The sequence below is a fragment of the Mobula hypostoma genome, chromosome 7, assembly GCF_963921235.1.
Source record: "Mobula hypostoma chromosome 7, sMobHyp1.1, whole genome shotgun sequence".
Taxonomy (NCBI): domain Eukaryota; kingdom Metazoa; phylum Chordata; class Chondrichthyes; order Myliobatiformes; family Myliobatidae; genus Mobula; species Mobula hypostoma.
Genome location: NC_086103.1, coordinates 31,426,158 through 31,444,497, shown reverse-complemented (window position 1 = coordinate 31,444,497; position 18,340 = coordinate 31,426,158). Strand labels below are relative to the sequence as shown.

General features: G+C 39.7%; 1 protein-coding gene across 1 annotated transcript; it reads right to left on the bottom strand.

Annotated features, from left to right (window-relative positions):
• Positions 1 to 213: 213 nt before the first annotated feature.
• On the bottom strand, positions 214 to 17,888 carry ccng1 (cyclin G1). Its single transcript, XM_063053210.1, has 7 exons — positions 17,815 to 17,888; positions 14,539 to 14,811; positions 11,588 to 11,841; positions 10,314 to 10,392; positions 10,136 to 10,234; positions 7,496 to 7,694; positions 214 to 3,544 (listed from the first exon to the last, which is right to left on the bottom strand). The coding sequence occupies exons 2-6, from the start codon at positions 14,809 to 14,811 to the stop codon at positions 7,497 to 7,499; spliced, it is 903 nt and encodes a 300-aa protein (XP_062909280.1). The 5' UTR covers positions 17,815 to 17,888; the 3' UTR covers positions 214 to 3,544; position 7,496.
• Between the last annotated feature and the right edge of the window lie 452 nt (positions 17,889 to 18,340).

Here is an 18,340-nt window from a genome sequence, read left to right as displayed (position 1 = left end):
AAATCCCAACTATTCACTTTCCTCCAGAGATGCTTCCTAACCTGCTGAGCTGCTCTACTCTAGCATTTTTTTGCTACTTGCACAGCTTAAATGTCACACTTTGTTTCCTGTACCTCAAATATACTATTTCAATGAAGTCAAAAAAGCTTTTCCAAACACAAGTCAATTCTTCAGCCATTAAGTTAGAATAACTGAACAACCACATTATGGAAATGCAAGTGTTTATTGAATAAACTTCAGAATTTATATTGAATTTTGTGGACAAACTAAAAATTAATACAAAGACAAATATACTGCACTGAGATACTTACCAGCAATAGTATTTTAGATTACTACTGTATCAATAGGTTTAAAGTAATAATCTCTTTCCCTAAAGGCTAGGTAATTACCACAATGCACAATGTAAACAAGATATTTATCTTTAGAATATAAATTGTTCAAGCTTAAATACAATGATGGAAAAATTCAGTTGTTTGTAACTTTTGTTTCCCCTTGTAGGTTGTAACCTAGTTTATATTGCACTGATCAATTCATTGGTTAAAACACACGTTCAGTTTAAATAAATTAAAACAGAGTTGCAGGCCATCATTAACAAGTTACTTAAATGAATAGCGATAAAAAGGAACAAAAGACACTTCCCCAGCAGGGTCTTAATGATGTTCGATAAAAGTTTAAATATATTAACATTTTCACCAGTTTGACATCAAACATCGTTTTCCTCATACACTTGTTTAAAGACTTTGAAACAAAATAAGACACTGGAAGAATTCACATTCTGAATCACATACTTAGTACAAAGGTTTCCAGTTGTTCTTCCTGCATAACACTTCCTAAATTTATCAACAGATTATGTAGCTATATCAGAATGCACTAATTGCAAGAACGGGCAGCTAAATTCCAGACTCACTGGCCTTAATCAGAAGCAGTAACTGGAACAAGGTAATCAGTCTGCAGAAACTGAAGCAGAATGGGTTCAGTACCACACCAGCAGTGTGGACACAGCTTACTTACAGAGGCTCTCCAAGTTGCTACTGGGCTGAAAGCAGGGCTTTTTTTGACCAGACCAGTTCTCCATCCAGAGCCCTGTCCAGCCAAACACCTGTCATTGAGGCTCAAAGACAAATTTTGGGCAGATATAATGTCTTTCTTTCTTTCTCTCCCCCCCCCCAAAAAAAAGAGCAGAATTAGGCCATTTGGCCCATCAAATCTACTCCAATCAAGGCTGATTTACTATCTTTCATCCTCATTGTCCTGCTTTTTCCCCCATAACCTTTGACACCCTTACTAAACCCATCAACTTTTGCTTTAAATATACCCAAGGACTTTGACTCCACAGCTATCTGTGGCAGGGAATACCCCAGGTTCATCACCTTCTGACTAAAGAAATTCCCCCTGATCCTGAAATTCTGAGATTCTACCCCCTGATCTCAGTCAACTCTGCACACATTAAGGTTTAAAGAGCAGCTAAATCTGATACTAAACTCCTTTCCTCTCATTGCTTCTAGCAGCTCTTAGACACATACATTCACTGCCATAATTTCACAATTTGGGAATATCCAATCTTGTGGTTCAACTGTATTTAAGACTGTTGCACACTTTTCAGATTACAGTAAAAACGTTGCTGCTGATTACCTACCAACTTAAACCACCAGAGCCAAAATTCATTGGCAACATAGTCAGAGTCAAACATTATCCAGCAAAGTCAACACAGTGCCATCAAGTACTGAATACAAAAGGCATGCTGAAAACCCTTCAGATATGAAGTATATAAGCATTATTATAAGTTTATAATATGCAGCCCTTTGGTATCAATTCCCAAGTTGGGAGCCCTCAGTACGTGCAATAGATATAACACCCTTCTTCAGTAGTTTTGATCTTGTTGATCAGAAATCCTCTTTCATTTTAACAAAGAACATCAAGTTGATTTTATAGAATAACTTCTTTATGGTTTTGATACAACAACCAACAAACTGAAAATCCAAAGTTTACTAACATTTGTGACCAAGGGAATTTCTATTCATAATATACATCAGAAATTACAAATATAGTATTAATGAGTGACAAAGCCCCAGTCCAATATCTTTGCCAGATAACAATCTCAGTGCAAGAGGTCATATTTGCTAAAACTAAGCTTTTTCTCTGGATTGTTTTGTAAGTTTAAATAAACCCTAAGCAATGCTTAAATTTTAAGTGAAGCAAAGCACAGCGACTGTCTACTACACAACAATCAAGGGAATAGCGGCCCATAACAATACAAAATTCCTATGAAAAAACAGTACTAAACTCTAGAGGTAGTCAGAAAATTTTCCCAAATTCATAAGCGCTCAGGCAATATTCAAAATGTTCTTTTTATCTCAACATATTGAGAATGTTACATCAAAAAACTTCCATTTCCCCTATTTTTCTCTACAAGAGAATTCTGAAACTTTTGAGAAATGTTTTGAAGTGGCTGAAATGAATATCGGGGTTGCCGTGTTCTAATACCTTAATGTAGGCCAGTCAACAACTGGGTGAAGTGTAGAATACTGGTGAGGCACGGCCAATATACCAGTTTTACGCACAGAAAATACTGACGCCTACTAATACTTTTCTTGAATAAAGGCCTTCTATAAAGTCACTAAATGGAGAATTAATGCTCAAATGTGAGCTCGGCTGAGAAAAAACTATTTGTAAATCCCCTAAATTACAAGTCATCCAGATGAATGAGATCATTAGCTAATTAAACTCTCCTTTATCAGTTCGAAATATGCGCAAGATAACCCGTTTCAAGTTCAAGTGAATTACTAAATAACTTAAGGTGTGAATAATAAAACATGAACCTCCTGGCATAAAACCTGAACTTATAGAACACACCTTACAACTCAACTGCTTACTAACAATGCTTAGATAGTGATGTGCAACTGGAAATAAAGAGCAAATATTGATTTTCCTCATCTAAAACCAGCAAAATCTGTATCTGCAAATCTTTCAAATCAAGACTTATCATACATTAAATCTAAAAAGTAGCATTAATAGATACTGCAAATAAGTCTATTCCCAGTCAATTTACAGATACATCTGCATCTTACTGCAATTCAAACTTTCAGTAAAAGGATAGAATGAAATAAAGTCAACACATTACAATGATTTTCAAACTAATGGAGATTCCTTCAGGGGAAAAATCAATACATTTCCACACACATGAATTCAACATTTCCACTTGGATACCTAAAAGAGCAAAAGTTAAAGGTTCACATGTGTTCAGATTAGATTAATGAGATTGAAATAAGGATGATGGGATACAAAGTCAAGATCTGAATGAACCCTACATTCAGCTTTCAAAACATGATTATCACCAAGCAAAACTAGTTAGGCATCCTATTGGGAAAAAAAAAGTGAAAAAAGTAACCAGTGTTATTTTCCAGAACCACATTCCACACAATGTTTCACAGTAAGCTGCAGAACTTGAAAGGTCACTTCTCCTGAAGATGAAAGAATCAGTTCACTGTTGTGGCACTTAATGTGACAACGGTCACTCCTTCTTGTTGAGTGATATGTTAAGGTTCTGTAGAAGAAAAAAAACAAATCCATGTTGCACTTTTGCTTAAAATTGTACATTGAATAACTCCATATCCAGACAGTGTGTCTAACTCTTCATATCAGCTGACCAAAAAATTCATGCATATTACAGATTAAGCACAAAAAAATTCTCCAAATGCAATTGAATTAATACAAGTGGATAACACTAAGCATCTCCTGTTGTATTTTGTTGATTCATGGTATAGCACTTATAATTTAACAGCTTAAACTTCAAGATCAAAGTTTAGAGCCCTTGCCTAATGTGTCACATGTAGCTTTCCTGCCTCAGATGCAATAATTTATGTCCAAGTCTCATTCTAGACACTGAAGGACAAGTTCAGCCTGACAGTGCTATGGAATAGTGAGAGAATGCTACACTATAAGTCATGCCTTATTGGGCTGAAATTTTAAAATTAGCCTTTTTCTACTTACTTGGTGATATTAAAAAAACCTCAAGCACTGGAAGAAAGGCAAGGGTATTCATCTGCATCCAGACCAATACCCATCTTTCACTGAAAACTCTTGTTTTAAGAAGAACCCCAAAATGAGAATTTTTAATCTTACCCATGGGCGTATCTACAGAAAATAGCACCGATGGCAAGCACTGAAATTGCACCCCTCTCCAAACATTTGACACCCATCTTTTAGATAACTTTACCATAATATCAGCTCAAAAATACAAGTCAAGCTTGTTGATCTTTTGATTAACAAATTATGGCACTACATGAAAATTATAACTGCACCTTCCTTGCTTTCACTGATGCAAACTGGTCTATGATGTGATTAAAGTCAGTTTTTTCAGTTTCTTCTCTTTCCACACTCAGCAGAGCAAGATCACAGAGTCTGCCTTGGCCCATGGAGGCTCTCAAAAATGAAAGTATTAATTTTAACTTGCTGAATGATCTCACACTGCTGGCGATGGAAACCGCGATGGTTAGCATGATCTGAATAGCAATGCGAAGATTGGGGAAGACACCCTCATTTCCATATTGAACAATAAATTCAAGCAGCTCTTCAGGTCTTGATATTTTCATGTTGACCCGCCTTGATAGCAACATTCTGCAATCCAAAATTTCTTCATATAGCTGCTGTCCATCAACATCAGAGCTGTACAATTCGCCCAAATTTTCGCACTTCTTCTTTAGGTCGTTACTATCGGAGCCGTAACACAGTCCCTCGACATCAAGGAGAAACCCAAACTTGGCGTCAGTGTCGTGCAAACGAGCGAACCTTTCGTCCATTGCTCTGTGAAGATGGTCGAGTGTTCCTTTCATGACTCTTTCCATTTCCTCCTTAACTGTTAACCCAGCGTCTCTCGAGTTCTCATCAGCCATTCGTTTCTTTCGTCTCTGACGTCTTTCAACTTCAATATTCCATTCTTGACAGAGACCGACTCCTTCTTCGAGTGACTCACTTACCAACACTTCTCTTTCATCATAAAAATGATCTCGGGGGGCTTTCAAATCCAGGGCAGCATCATGGAAGTTCATGCTAGGATCCTGCAGCCTCTTTTGAATACGGTCAATGCAAATGAGTACTTTGTTCCAAAATCCTAACAAAATCAGAAAATCGTAACTCAACATGCGGTTGTACAGCTGCCTTGCATCTCTTCTTGTTTCACTGGTCTCGTTTTCATTGTCTATCATGTCCTGGAGAACTTGAAGTATCTCCTCAAGGTACTTGTTGACGGGCTTCACTGCTTCTGCCCTTGCACTCCACCTGGTTTCGGACTCCGACTTAACAACCACAGGTACGGCATTTGAGTCTTTCCCAGCGCTGTGTTGAACGAGAGAAAAACACGTAGAGAGCTTCGATGGTTCCAAAAAACGTGACCATCATTGTATCCTGCTTGGCTGCATGTACACCCACCAAGTTGAGTGAGTGATTGTTGCAATTCACAAACACTGCCAGGTTGTTTTTCTCACTTATTCTTTGATGAACACCACTTCTGTGTCCAGCCATCACAGCAGTGTTGTCATAGCACTGTGACCGACAATCTTGTAGCTCCATTTCGTCCTTCTCTAGCTGTTTCAAGATGTCTTCAACCAAGCTCTCAGCATCCTTCTGGCTTATCTGGATAAAACCAAGGAAGGACTCTCTAACACAGACTGTTTTCCTCTGAAATCAACTTCCAAATACCTCACTACTTCTGACATCTGTTCACCATGTGCCTGATCAGGAGTTGAGTCGAACATGAGACCATAGTACTTGGCTTTACAAATTCTTCTCAGTAAACTCTGGTGAACAGTGGATGCCATCATGTGGATGAATTTGTTCTGGACACCCAGTGAAAGATAAGACATGGATCCAGGATGACTTTCCAAATGAGTGAGGTGTTCTTTTATGACAGGGTCAAAGGTGGCCAGTAGTTTCAGTAAGTCAAGGAAATTTCCCACATTGGAGTCATCGTCTAGCTGAAGTGACTCCCTGTCCTCGCAAAGCCAGGTTCTGAGTCGCAAGGAATTTTATGTAGTGAAGGATTCTCGTTAAGATTTCACACCATTTCTGCTTTTCCTTCTTAATCTGTTACTGAAATACCGCGTCAATAACTCCTCTGTTTCCAGCTAAATTTATTTCCATTGTGTGAAGCGTTCCCAATGATTCTTGGCATTTTCATGAACACTAATCCTTTCAGGTGCTTTCTACTAGTTGAATCCACTTTCCTGCTCCAATCAGGATTGATGGTCTGACCGGGAATAGAGAAGACAACAGATACAAAATGCAGACTTTTTAGAAGGGGAATAGACTAGCCATGAGCAAGTCACTTCTCACCAAGAGCATTTCCCAATTTCCTCCTGAACCAAGTTCTGTTCATTGAGCGGTTATTTGTTGGTAGGAAAGATCCCTCACTGTTCTGGAAATACTTCAAACCCAGCTTTATTATTTCTGTTCTCAACTCGTCAGGCAGAATTGCTTCTCCAGTATCCTTGTCGAACTTCAGAAGTCCAACGTCATGCTGTTCAATCCCTTCTGGTATGACAGTTCAAGGCTCTTTGACACCGTCCAGTTCACTAGGTTCAGTGTCGTCACGTTCAATCTCATCAGGTAAAATCTCATCAATAAACTCCAACATCACCACCACCACCATCGTCTTCCCCTCCTGTCATGTCCACGTTCTCTGTGGCAGCCTCACTCTTAATCTCGTCATACTCAGATTTCATCTCCTTGGCATTTATCTCTTGACTTCCTCCTTGGCATGTGACGCATTTGTACTTGATCCACCTTCAGATTCTAACAAACTTGTAGCAGGTGCAGGCCACTCCATGGAACGTGTCGAACTGTTTGTTCCGGGCCTTTCAAAGAAGGACATGAAGAACTTGCTTGACTTCTTGGCTTCCTCCACCTCCAACTTCCGTCTCTTCTGTCCTTCAGCTCCACTTTCCTTCTTCGTGAAGGAACATTTCATGGTCCTCTTACACAATACTCTGAAATAAGGCCATCCTAGTGCTTCTCACCCATGATAATCAAAGACAGGTCATACATCTGAAGAAAATTCTTTTTTCACTATCCGAGGATGACTTGTCTGACTTTAATAGAAACCGCTCAGTGGCACCCCCCCCCCCTTCAAGTGGCGCCCAGGGCATGTGCCATACCTGCCATACCTTAGATACGCCACTGATCTTACCCTCCTGAAGTCCAGACCTCCATTCTGCTATTAGAGTATACAGAGGAATACGTGCAGTTTGTTTGTGTCATGATCTAATGCTATCAGAATGGGCTACATGGGCTTCTGGAGTGCTGTCTTATAGCTATCTTGTGACTGTCTATTGTAATTTCAGTTTGGTCATTTTTGTACAGCAGTATTAATATACAGTGCAACAGTAGAGGCCATTAGAACAGAATTCATGAAGGGACAAATTAATTCAAATGAATGATGAGGAAAAAGGAGAAAACAATACTTTATAAAAACAGAAGAATAAATTACACTAAGCCATACCTTATTCAGTGCTAGTGGTAACTTCAGGAATCGTTGGAAGAGGAGTTACGCGATGGAAACTTTGAAGCTGCCTAGATGTGCGCCTTGAAACAATCCACATGAGTTTTTTGTTATTTGGTCTTGAGCAAGTGGATGACGAATATTCTGCTAAACATTTTGCAACAAGTTCCCTCCAGTAGAATAAATCAAGATCACTTATCTGTTATGAAAAGAAATTGCTAAACTTCAATTTTTCTTGTATAATGGTGAAAAGTATCAATGTGCCAAGATGTTTATTTTCAAGCACGTGCCACAAATTCAGTGCAAAATATCAATGATATAGTCTGGAACAACAAGAACTAAAGTACAAGCATGAGATAGGAAAATAAAAAGTGTCCAGAATCAGAAGTGTTTAATGATCTTTTCCACATAAAAATCCAACATTGCTGGATTAGACTCTATAATTGTTATTTTCTTTGCAGTTGTACAATTTATCTGCTTGTATTTTCTGTCACTCTACATATATTGACTGTTCAGTACAACTCCTAGTGGTCACGGTATGCATATGCAATTATTCAGTGTGTACCCTAATGGTTACAGTTCTCTCTTTCGGGAAGCTTCTTCAGTAACACATTATTTGAAAAGGATCTATCTGATTGGTTAACTCTCATCTACCAATTTGAATCGAATGTCTTGTCTATGATACGAGGGCAGAGCACGTTAGCCTGCCACCTTTGCTTCTGCTCCCCACTTGCCACTCCATTTCCAATTCTCTTGGTTCTATTAGCACCAAAATGATCACAAAGTAACAAGTTACGTGTCTCTTTAATGAATTCCAAAAAAAAAACACTTTGGATCAAGAACATCAGAATCCAATGACATCACCTTCTATTTCACTGGCACCTTTTAAAGAAAATAAAAATAAATCAGTTCTACTCTGCTAAGTGAATGCTGCTTCAATGAGAGGCATACAGGCGCCAGATGCCATTGATTTTTTGACAGAGCATCTCCAGTGCTTGATCAGTCTGGGGAATACATCAGAATATGTCCAGCAAGTATGGAAACTGCAAGGGGTACTAAACGACAACTGCTAAAGGAATACCAGTAGACAGTCCCCACCCTGATCTCCCAATGTAGCAGCAGTGAGTGGGACTGGCATTAATTGCCCAAGTAACAAGGGTGATTGTGATGCACCAGGAACTGGTAAATCATTGTCACAATCAAGGTAAAGCAATCCACTCTACACTCTAATCTTTAATACCAGTAATAAGCAGAGAAAGAAGCCCAGGTGAAACAAGCCTTCACACCACAATTACAAAACAAATAACATTGATTGGTGGTGATGGTTGGCACCTGTCTGTCTTGAAGGACAATGGGTGGTGATGATTATCACAAGCCTGGGTGGAAAATATGGAGATCCTGAGATGCCCAGTCATCAAGATCCCTCTCTCAGCCTCGTCAGTGTAGTCTTAAGGAAAGCTTATGAAGTAATACGTTTGGCACCAGTTTGGCTGCAGGAACTGCCAGAAGGATGTTCATTGACATTGATTTTAAATGTGTCAATGAATGATTCCCTTATTCATTAATGAATTGGCATTCTAAAAGTACTTCTGGTGAAGCACAGTTCACCCTAAATTCTTGAGGACATGAAGCCGATTTCTGCACAGCTTGGTTGAGTAGGAGATAGGTGCAGCCATTTCCTGCCAGGCTCTTTCTTTGGTGACCCACACTAGTCAAAATGTCTCCTTCGTGAATAGATTATTCCATTTACCATGCACCCTTCTGATGATAATTTCCATGTCCCTTTGAGTGAACATTTAACCACCTACAAATTCTCCCTACTCCAAGTAGCCACAGTAAATGTTGCTACTATCTGATTGCCAATGCTAGTTTTGCCCTGTTGCTCAAGATGAATTTCACCCTAACTGTCTCAATCCCTGTTTATTCATCAGTATTATTTATTTTTCTAAATATTAGCACAATTTGTCTCCTCTTGCACATTGGTTGTTTGTCAGTTTTTGTTTTTAGATTTTTTATAAACTCTATTGCATTTCTTTAATTTCCTGTGAACACCTGCAAAAAAACAAATCTCAAAAGGTATACATACTGAGATATACATTGATAATAAATTTACTTTTAAAACTTTGTTGTGAAATTACTTTAAAATAAGCAACACACATCAAAGTTGCTGGTGAACGCAGCAGGCCAGGCAGCATCTCTAGGAAGAGGTACAGTCGACGTTTCGGGCCGAGACCCTTCATCAGGACAAAGGGTCTCAGCCCGAAACGTCAACTGTACCTCTTCCTAGAGATGCTGCCTGGCTTGCTGCGTTCACCAGCAACTTTGATGTGTGTTGCTTGAATTTCCAGCATCTGCAGAATTCCTTGTGTTACTTTAAAATAAGCTGGTTTTATAACCCCACATAAAATATTCATCTGATCCACTCTGCAAGAAAACAAAATACTTGAAGGAAGACCAAATTCTTCCTGTCTTCCCTCCCCACCAGACATCTAAAATCCCTTTAAACCCACATACACACATTAGCATTTACACAAACCTTCTCATTTTATAGTAATTACTTTATAAAGATGTACAAGGGCTATTTTATTTTTAAGTCACAAGGTAGAAACTGGGTCTCAGCACATGCACTATGCTACTTACTTTGGAATGCAACTGTAGGCTCTCGATTGTCTCCAGTACATCAAGCAATTTTTGAGTTTGGACCTCCAAAGCAAGGACTGACAGTGCCAAGATCGACCCCTAAAATATAAAGCAGATTATTTGAAAAACAGAATAATTAGTCTTCCTTTAATTTTCTATCACTGGCTTCAAAACTTACTTTTGTCTTGGAGAAGATAAAGCGACAACTGCAAGCTTTGAGTTGGGATTCAAGTCGATCAAGGTTCAGCATCTCTTTTCTAAATGTAAAGAAGATTTGTCAGGTAATCCAGTAATACCAAGTTATCCAGGTCCTCCACACATGAACGGTACGCTGCATCCTTTATTGCTACCTACAAGAGACTTGGCCCTTTCAGAATCATTGACGCATGATGAGGTAGCAGGCCCAACTGGCCCAACAAGTCTGCCGGCTAATTACACCCATGTGATCAACCCATAAATCTTTGGAATGTGGGAGGAACCGGAGAACTGGGATGAAACTCACTTGGTCACAGGGAGAACAAACAAACTCCTTAGACAGTGGCAGAACTGAGCCCTAACCATGCCACCCTAAATATAGTCAACTTATCAAGCCAAACAAGTTCAGAAGTATGGACAACAAGCAAGAGTTTCTCCTTTCGGACCACACCATGGAAGTAACCCACAGAGCATCTGCAGTTGAGTGCAAGCTCGACTCCCAATTCATCACATGGGCAAAATCTGTGATGGGTTAGGCAGAGGACAGCACCATGCAGAAAATCTGCTAATCCTCTGGAAATGTTAGAGCGAAACTGGCACCCATCAGAAGTACAAGAAAGATTAGGAACTGTACCTGGGAGAAATAATGCACTTGAGTAATTTGTGTTGTTACAGCAATAAGAGCACTAAATGACTCCTACATTTCATTCAGTCTCTACTTCTCTACTTGTGTTTGGCCAGGTTATTTGACAAATGACATTGTCTTACATTTTATTTACTTATTGAGATACAGCACTGAATATGCCTTTCCAGCCCTACAAGCCGCATCTTCCAACAATCTCCCGATTTAATTGTAGCCTAATCACGGGACAATTTATAATGATCAATTAACCTACCAACAAGTAGGTCTTTGGACTGTGGGAGGAAACCCACCCAGAGAGAACGTACAAACTCCTTACAGGCAGCAGCGGGAATTGAACCTGGGTCGCCTGTACTGTAAAGCGTTACGCTACTGGACTTCCCCTTCTATATAGTTAAAATAAGGACCACTCACGAGTCCAGCAGAGAATGGCCAAACACTTTCTATAAAGTTTTCAAACTCAATGAATAGGTTAATGAGAAACCCTGATGCCAGCATCAGTCAATATGCATTGATAGTTGCTTACCCTGACGAATAACACTCACCAAGCTTACAGATCTAGCACTAATGTAATGAGAATTCAGCCCCAAAACAAACAGAAGAATTATTAACCATACCTTTCAGATACAGAACAGTTCTGAACAAGCTTGTGGTATAGTCGCAGAAAGTTCAAAGCAGTTGGACCTTTTACCCTCCAGTGCAGCTTTTCTAGGATAATATTCTCCATCCTCGTCATATCTGAAACTGTGAATCTGTACTGACTGATTCGGATCAGGTCACTGGCATGTGGAATTATGCGTTCCTCTTCAGTTGCCTTCACAGCAAGGTACATGCAGCAAAGTCCAACACAGCACAAGTGTTTTGGCTGCACCTGGAACCAAAGAATATTTTACTAATCAACTGTAACACAAAATGCTGAAGGAACTTAGAAGGTCAGGCAGCATCTATGGAAGGAAATGAACAGTCAAAATTCAGAAAGAGACCCTTCATCAGGACTTGGCTACACATTCAATTGAAAATTCAACGGGATATGGTCATTCAAGAATCTACAAGCTCCACAAGCAGAGAACAAACAATTCCAAAGATAAAAATAACAGTGGCTTCCCAAGACAGATTTTCCCTTGAAGTAACTGGTCTTTTCATTTAAACTTTTAAATTCACCACATGAAAGCATCTTCATGTTCCAAGAGGCATCTTATTGAGGGCCACATCAACACACACAAAAGAATTATAGAACTATAAATTATTTAAGGTTGCACATGAGAGAACTCTGTTTTAATATTTTTTTTTAAAAATCAAGTGTGGATTAAACATCTACAAGGGGCAGTGCCCATTATCAAAGCCCTTTACCATTTGGAATATGACCTGTTCTTATTACAATCAGAGAGCAGGAGCCCAGAGACCTACACTGAACAATTCAGCAACAATTTCTTCCCTTCTGTCAGATTTAGGAATAATCCACAAACACTACCTCAAAATTTGTTTTGTAATTTATAGTAATTTTATGTCTTTGTATTGTATGGCTGCCACAAAACAATGTCATTTAAGACTGATAATAAACTTGATTTTCTGATTCTAAAATATTAAGTCTTGTCCATTAACAGACAGGTGCTTTCATTCATTTTAAAATGTGCTGGGGGGGTGAAAGAGAAGGGGTGGTAAGGTTTCTGACACACCCTGCGAATGAATCACAATAAGTGAACAAAGCGGTTTCACTTTCCATCACCCTTTTGTTGACAAATAACCTCAGTCCAATTCCAAATACCACAAGATCCAAAGGCAATGCGACAGGTTTGTGACAAGAAAGTTGAGAAATGCCAGTGTTTCTGTGCCATGCTGCTGGCATTTCTCCTCACAAATGTCACATGAACTCAGAAGACTGAAACCATGTTGCTGTTTTCCAATTATGCTCAAAAGTTGGACAATAAATCAAGTCCAATCACAGAGCGAGAAACTGCTGTATTTTCCCAGCAGTAGTGTGTGATCACTCGAATCGTGCATGATGCTCTCCTAAAGGGTTGTCTAATAGGGGATTGTCAGGTGGCTGCAGAGGCTGGTCTGGGTTCCACATATTCTGACTAGCGACTTCCAGATTTCACAATCCTGTCCCCTTTCCCACTTGCTGATAGCCACACGACTTAATCCAGGATGTTCAGGTGGATATCCTTAGTGGAGAACGCCTGAGTGTGACACTCTTTTTCCGCCAGCTCCACTGCTGAGGTCTTGATTGGGTCACTCTGTCTGGAACTGCCCCCTGACCTAACCAACACGAGTGACCCTACCAGGAGCTAAGTTCCACATTGCTCAACTCCAGGCGCCATTACTCTCGGGGGCTCAGGAACTCGAGCTTCTCCACTACAACAAAGCGACAATCCTCAGAGGAGACTTCCCAAACACTTTCATTGACAAGTGTGCCGGCTGAAACATTCAAGCAACACACACAAAATGCTGGAGGGACAAAGGCAAGCCAGGCAGCATCTATGGAAAAAAAAAAGTACAGTTGACATGTTGGGCAGTTAAGATCCTTCAGCAGGGCTGGGATCACAGAGGGGGAGCAGTGAGAGAGGGTTTCACTGAACCCTTGATGAAGGGAAAATTTAAACTTCTTCAGAGTATGCAGTCCTGTTAGAGACTTCTAGTGTAGTAATCAAATCATAAACAAGAGAAAATCTGCAGGTACTGGAAAGCATTCCCCAGGTTAGAATTAGTTCAGGATCAGAAAGCCCATTTGTACTGATAGGAATAGCAGAGAAGGAATGGCAAGAATTAGTTAATTTACATGTTTTTGGAATTAGTCAAAAATGTAATTGTAGCAGTAATATTAATTAATAGATTTTAACAATATTTAAATGATCCTTAATTAATAAATTTCACTGACATTTGAAGCCCTTAACAGGTTTGACAAAGTTTGGGGCATTACTTAGTTTGATTTGCAAAGAATTTTTCCAGCTGTTTTACAGGTAGAACTTGATCTGGTCCGTCTATACGATGTCTTTATGTTGTACCAGGTCCTGCCACTGCTTGTGGTCTCTCCATTTTGGATTAAGACCACAACTCTGGGCGGCAAGTCAACACCAGCAGATTCTTAAAAGTCAATACACAGGTTTGTAGGTGCACAGCAAACAGAAGGAGCTCAACACAGACAGCAAGGGCTTCCTACTATTTATAAACACTAAAGCAGTACAAGTTTTGGAATCTAGTCCAGATGAGTCACATACTCATAAGTATTACCAAATAGCTGGGCACGCTTCCAGCAAGGTATATTTTTGCACAGAAAATAAAAGGCAGAACTGAAGGGTGTGACACAGCAGTGAGAATTCTATACATATTGAAAGAAAGTTCATTCCCTATTCCCAAAATAACAGGTTTCCAGCCAGCTTACATTATCCATTTCATTCCCCGTACTTGGATTACATTACTGAGTCGCAATCCAAGTAGTGAGAGGAAAGACAAAGGATTTAATGTAATTATAGAAACTATTTGAAGACACTTGCACAGGATTTAATACATCTTTTATAGTAACCTTAATAATATTTTGCTCATGCATTAGCAGAATGCTCAGCCTTACCTTCATTAGCCCCAAGAATCTATCAAGTAAAGAGACAGCCAGGACAAATGTCTCTGTGCTAAATCCAAAGAACTGGGACAGACTTAGAAGATCCTTAACTTCAAGATCCCTCAGACGTACAGTCATCCGAATTCCATTATCTTGTGCTGATTCAATAGCCTTCAAACCACTGATCCTTGGTTGATATTTTGGTTCTTGCTCTAATTGTGCAGTCAGCTGGTTCACGAGTGCCACAATTTCATCATTTGCTTCTTCTGGTTTAGTTCCAATCATCTTAAATTGCAAAGTTTAAAGAAAGTGACATCACTTAACAGCTTCAGACAACTAAGTGAACTCTACAGCACCTCTGTGACATCTATTCAATTCTAAATGCAATAAAAAAAGCACCCAGCTACTCTTCCTGACAAATTTATCTTCAAATTAACATTAAATAGTTTATTATTGGTCCATTCTTTTACAAAGAAGCACCCTTAATCTAAAGTTTAAACTCACTATCAGCACGTTCAAGAATACCTACCAGCCACTCACAATTGGAATACCCACCCATGGTCTTAAATTTACAACTGCTCCATTCTTTCTCCCAACTGATTTTGTGGGAGTGGACCTTTCAAAAGAATTGTCCTTAACACCATTATATAACTTGTGATTAAATTAGAAAACGGAATAGCAAGCTCTGACTTTATCAATGATTTTAAACATTTAAAATTACACGGCCATGGACTGAAACTCCACGCTTCCCATGACCAAAGACAGCACAGCAAGCATTCACTATGTGCACCAAAAAAAAAATCTGGAACTCGTGTTGCAAAATAATTTCTCACATTCTAGGTATGCACAATGGATTTCTGCCCCATCACTGACAAGGGCAGTGAAGAAATTATGGCATACTTGTCTCTATGAAAAGCCAGCAATACATGCAGTCATTTAACAACAAAGAAATTTGAGCTGAAAAAATTATTCAGCCAGTGCACAAGGCCAGATGGTAATGCAGGCTGCAGCGTGACAATGAAAAATGTGCAGACACCTGCTTGCACCAGTTCCCCCACACAATTTAGTGGCACAAGAATAAAACTACATACCCAAATAAATCGTAGTCAAAACAATACATTTTTAAAATTCTTTTGCACAGCAAAAATAAAATTAGCAAACTGGAAAAAGTTAGGACACATGGAGAAACTGTCATCATTTCTAGGCTCCAGGTTCTTGCTCAGAACTGGGGAGAGTAAACAAGTTGTTTTAAGTTGTAGAAGGGATGAAGTCAAGGGAAATATCTGATAAAGAGCCAGTCCAGAGTGGCCATGGGGATCAGCTGTAGTTGTCATTTGATCTCGATTCAGTGGGGACAGTTAGAGACAGGGCAGAATGGACAAAGATTATTTTTATCCAAGTAAAAACAGCTGTTGAAAATGTCATTAAAGGAATAAGTTACAAATTGCAAGACAGTGAAGATGCTCAGAAGGTCCAGTTGTGTCAGTGGTGGGGGAAACATAAATCAAGTCAATATTACAGATGAATTACATAGTAAAAATGGCCATCTCTGATACAACAAAAGAAACCAATTTACTTGTCTCTTCTAATCTAGTGTCCTGCATTTGGTGCTCACAATGACAATTTCATCTACATTGAAGCAGCTGGCTGTCCATTTTGCAGCGAACCAGCGTTCAGCCTGTAGGAGGGGCCCAGAGCGTGCGCAGCCTTGCCACTTTAATTATTCGTCCCATTCCCAACCTCACCTGAGGCCTCCTGCAGATAACACAAGGTCTTGATACAAGTTTGAGTGATAACACCACATCCACCATGATTACTAACTTGGTCTGTCTGTATCAGAAATGGGTATTTACGGTGCAAGTCATCCTTTCGTGGTCTTGGCTGAGATTTTCCTCGCTCCATTAGTACAGCCTGGCCTAGGCACCTCTTCGGCCTTGCACTGCAGAACTTCCACTTTCCTTTGGCGTATTGACACACCCCATTCTCCCCCTCTCCCTCCCCCATGAATCACAAGATATAGGAGCAGAATTAGGCCGTTTAGCTCCTCAACTGAATGACAGGTAGAAAGATATCCTTTTGTCATGTACATCCCCCCCCCCATCCTTCCTACAACTTAAAAATTACCTTTTCTCTCTCCTCCTGTTCTAAATTCTCAATTGAATTGTTAACCTTTTCCCCTCCCTTTGCACAACTGCCCCATCTGATGGAGTTTGCAAATTATCTTCTGGTTTTATCTAGATTTCCAAAATTTGCAGGTTTCACGATACATGCTTCTTTCCCTTCAGTGTATTTAAAACAACAGGAATTGCATCTGAACGCGTTTACAATAAACAAAATTGGAGTTAGAAATGAGGGCAAAACAATGTGCAGAAAACATTTAGCTGGTGAGGCCATTTGTAAATAAAGGAGGGAGTAAAGAAAGGGACACTTTCCATCAGAAATGGTGAAAAACCTGAAGAATTACCTCGGTGCCCAATTTGTTCGCCCACCCCCGACCATGTTCAACGTCTGGCCCCATTTTGCTTTTGAAAAGTACAACCACATTCGGGAACATTTGAGGTCAGGTTTACATTTTGAGTGTAATTCAATTAGAATAAGCATTAACCCAACATGCAGACAAACGTGGACCTGCTTTGCATTTACATGTCTGCTGCAGTCAAACTATTTGAGTTGACAGTTCCAACTAGGTTATTAGCGATAGAGCATCTTTAACTATTCTGAAATTCCCTTTGACAAGAGGCGTCTGGACGGCCTGCGATTTCTGCTCCTCCCCCCTGTACGAGCGTCACCAGTCACCGTTTCAGGGTTAGCCCCAGCCGAATTACCCTCGCACACTGGAGGATATGCCCGGGCTTGTCCCCCCTGCCATTTTAAGGCCCGGTAACTTGTTTAAATACCAACTATGTCCAACAAACAGGCGACAACCTGGCAGAATCAACAGCCACCGTGCGATTCAGCAATAACACCCGGTGTCCGATGGAAATGACAATGCACTGAATTTCAATCCACAATAACGTTTACCTTCCCTTACAACCTGAGAAAGAGCAGTCCAGGCAGTCAGCATATCAGCTGCCACACAGAGATATCTCCAGCCAAAACAAAATTCCAACATAACAAAAAATGAAAATAACTGGATATAAACTTACAACAGACACACATCCTACACGTAACGGGCATTTGAACTAATCTTTCTAACATTATCGGTTAAAATATATTTTTCCTCACTAGGATATTTTAAGCACAAAATGAAATTATATTAAATTATTTAACTTATTACAGCATAATTACCTTCCAGTCTTTCTTGCGTTGCTCGGGATAACATCTGGCACCGGGGATCTTTTAAAGCTTCCTCGATGTCCCGCCCCTGGACCCTGACAATTAGTTTCCTTTCCTTCACTTGCATTCGACAGCTAGGAAGTCAATCATAGGAGAGGGCAGGAAGTGAAAGCTGCGTTCCAGTTGCTAACTGAGGAGGCAGCAGTGGGGAAATCTAAACCCAGTTATATTCCAGTGTGATCGACTGCTTCAGGCCTACATAATTTCCTCTTGTACTGTCCCTCAGACACTGTTCTTTTAGTGTCTTATGGTCTTTCGTCCTACATTGAGATGAAATATACAACGAAAGTGTTTCTGCGGTTATTACAACCGATCAAACCTCTTATGCGCAATGCATATGCACAGAAACGGAGAGAAAAGTGTTGAATTTGTTCCACTATCACGATAAAACCAATATAATAATTTTAAAAAATAAACTGTATATGTTGGAAATCTGAATTAAAAGCTTATTATGCAGAAGTACATTATGCAACAAGGG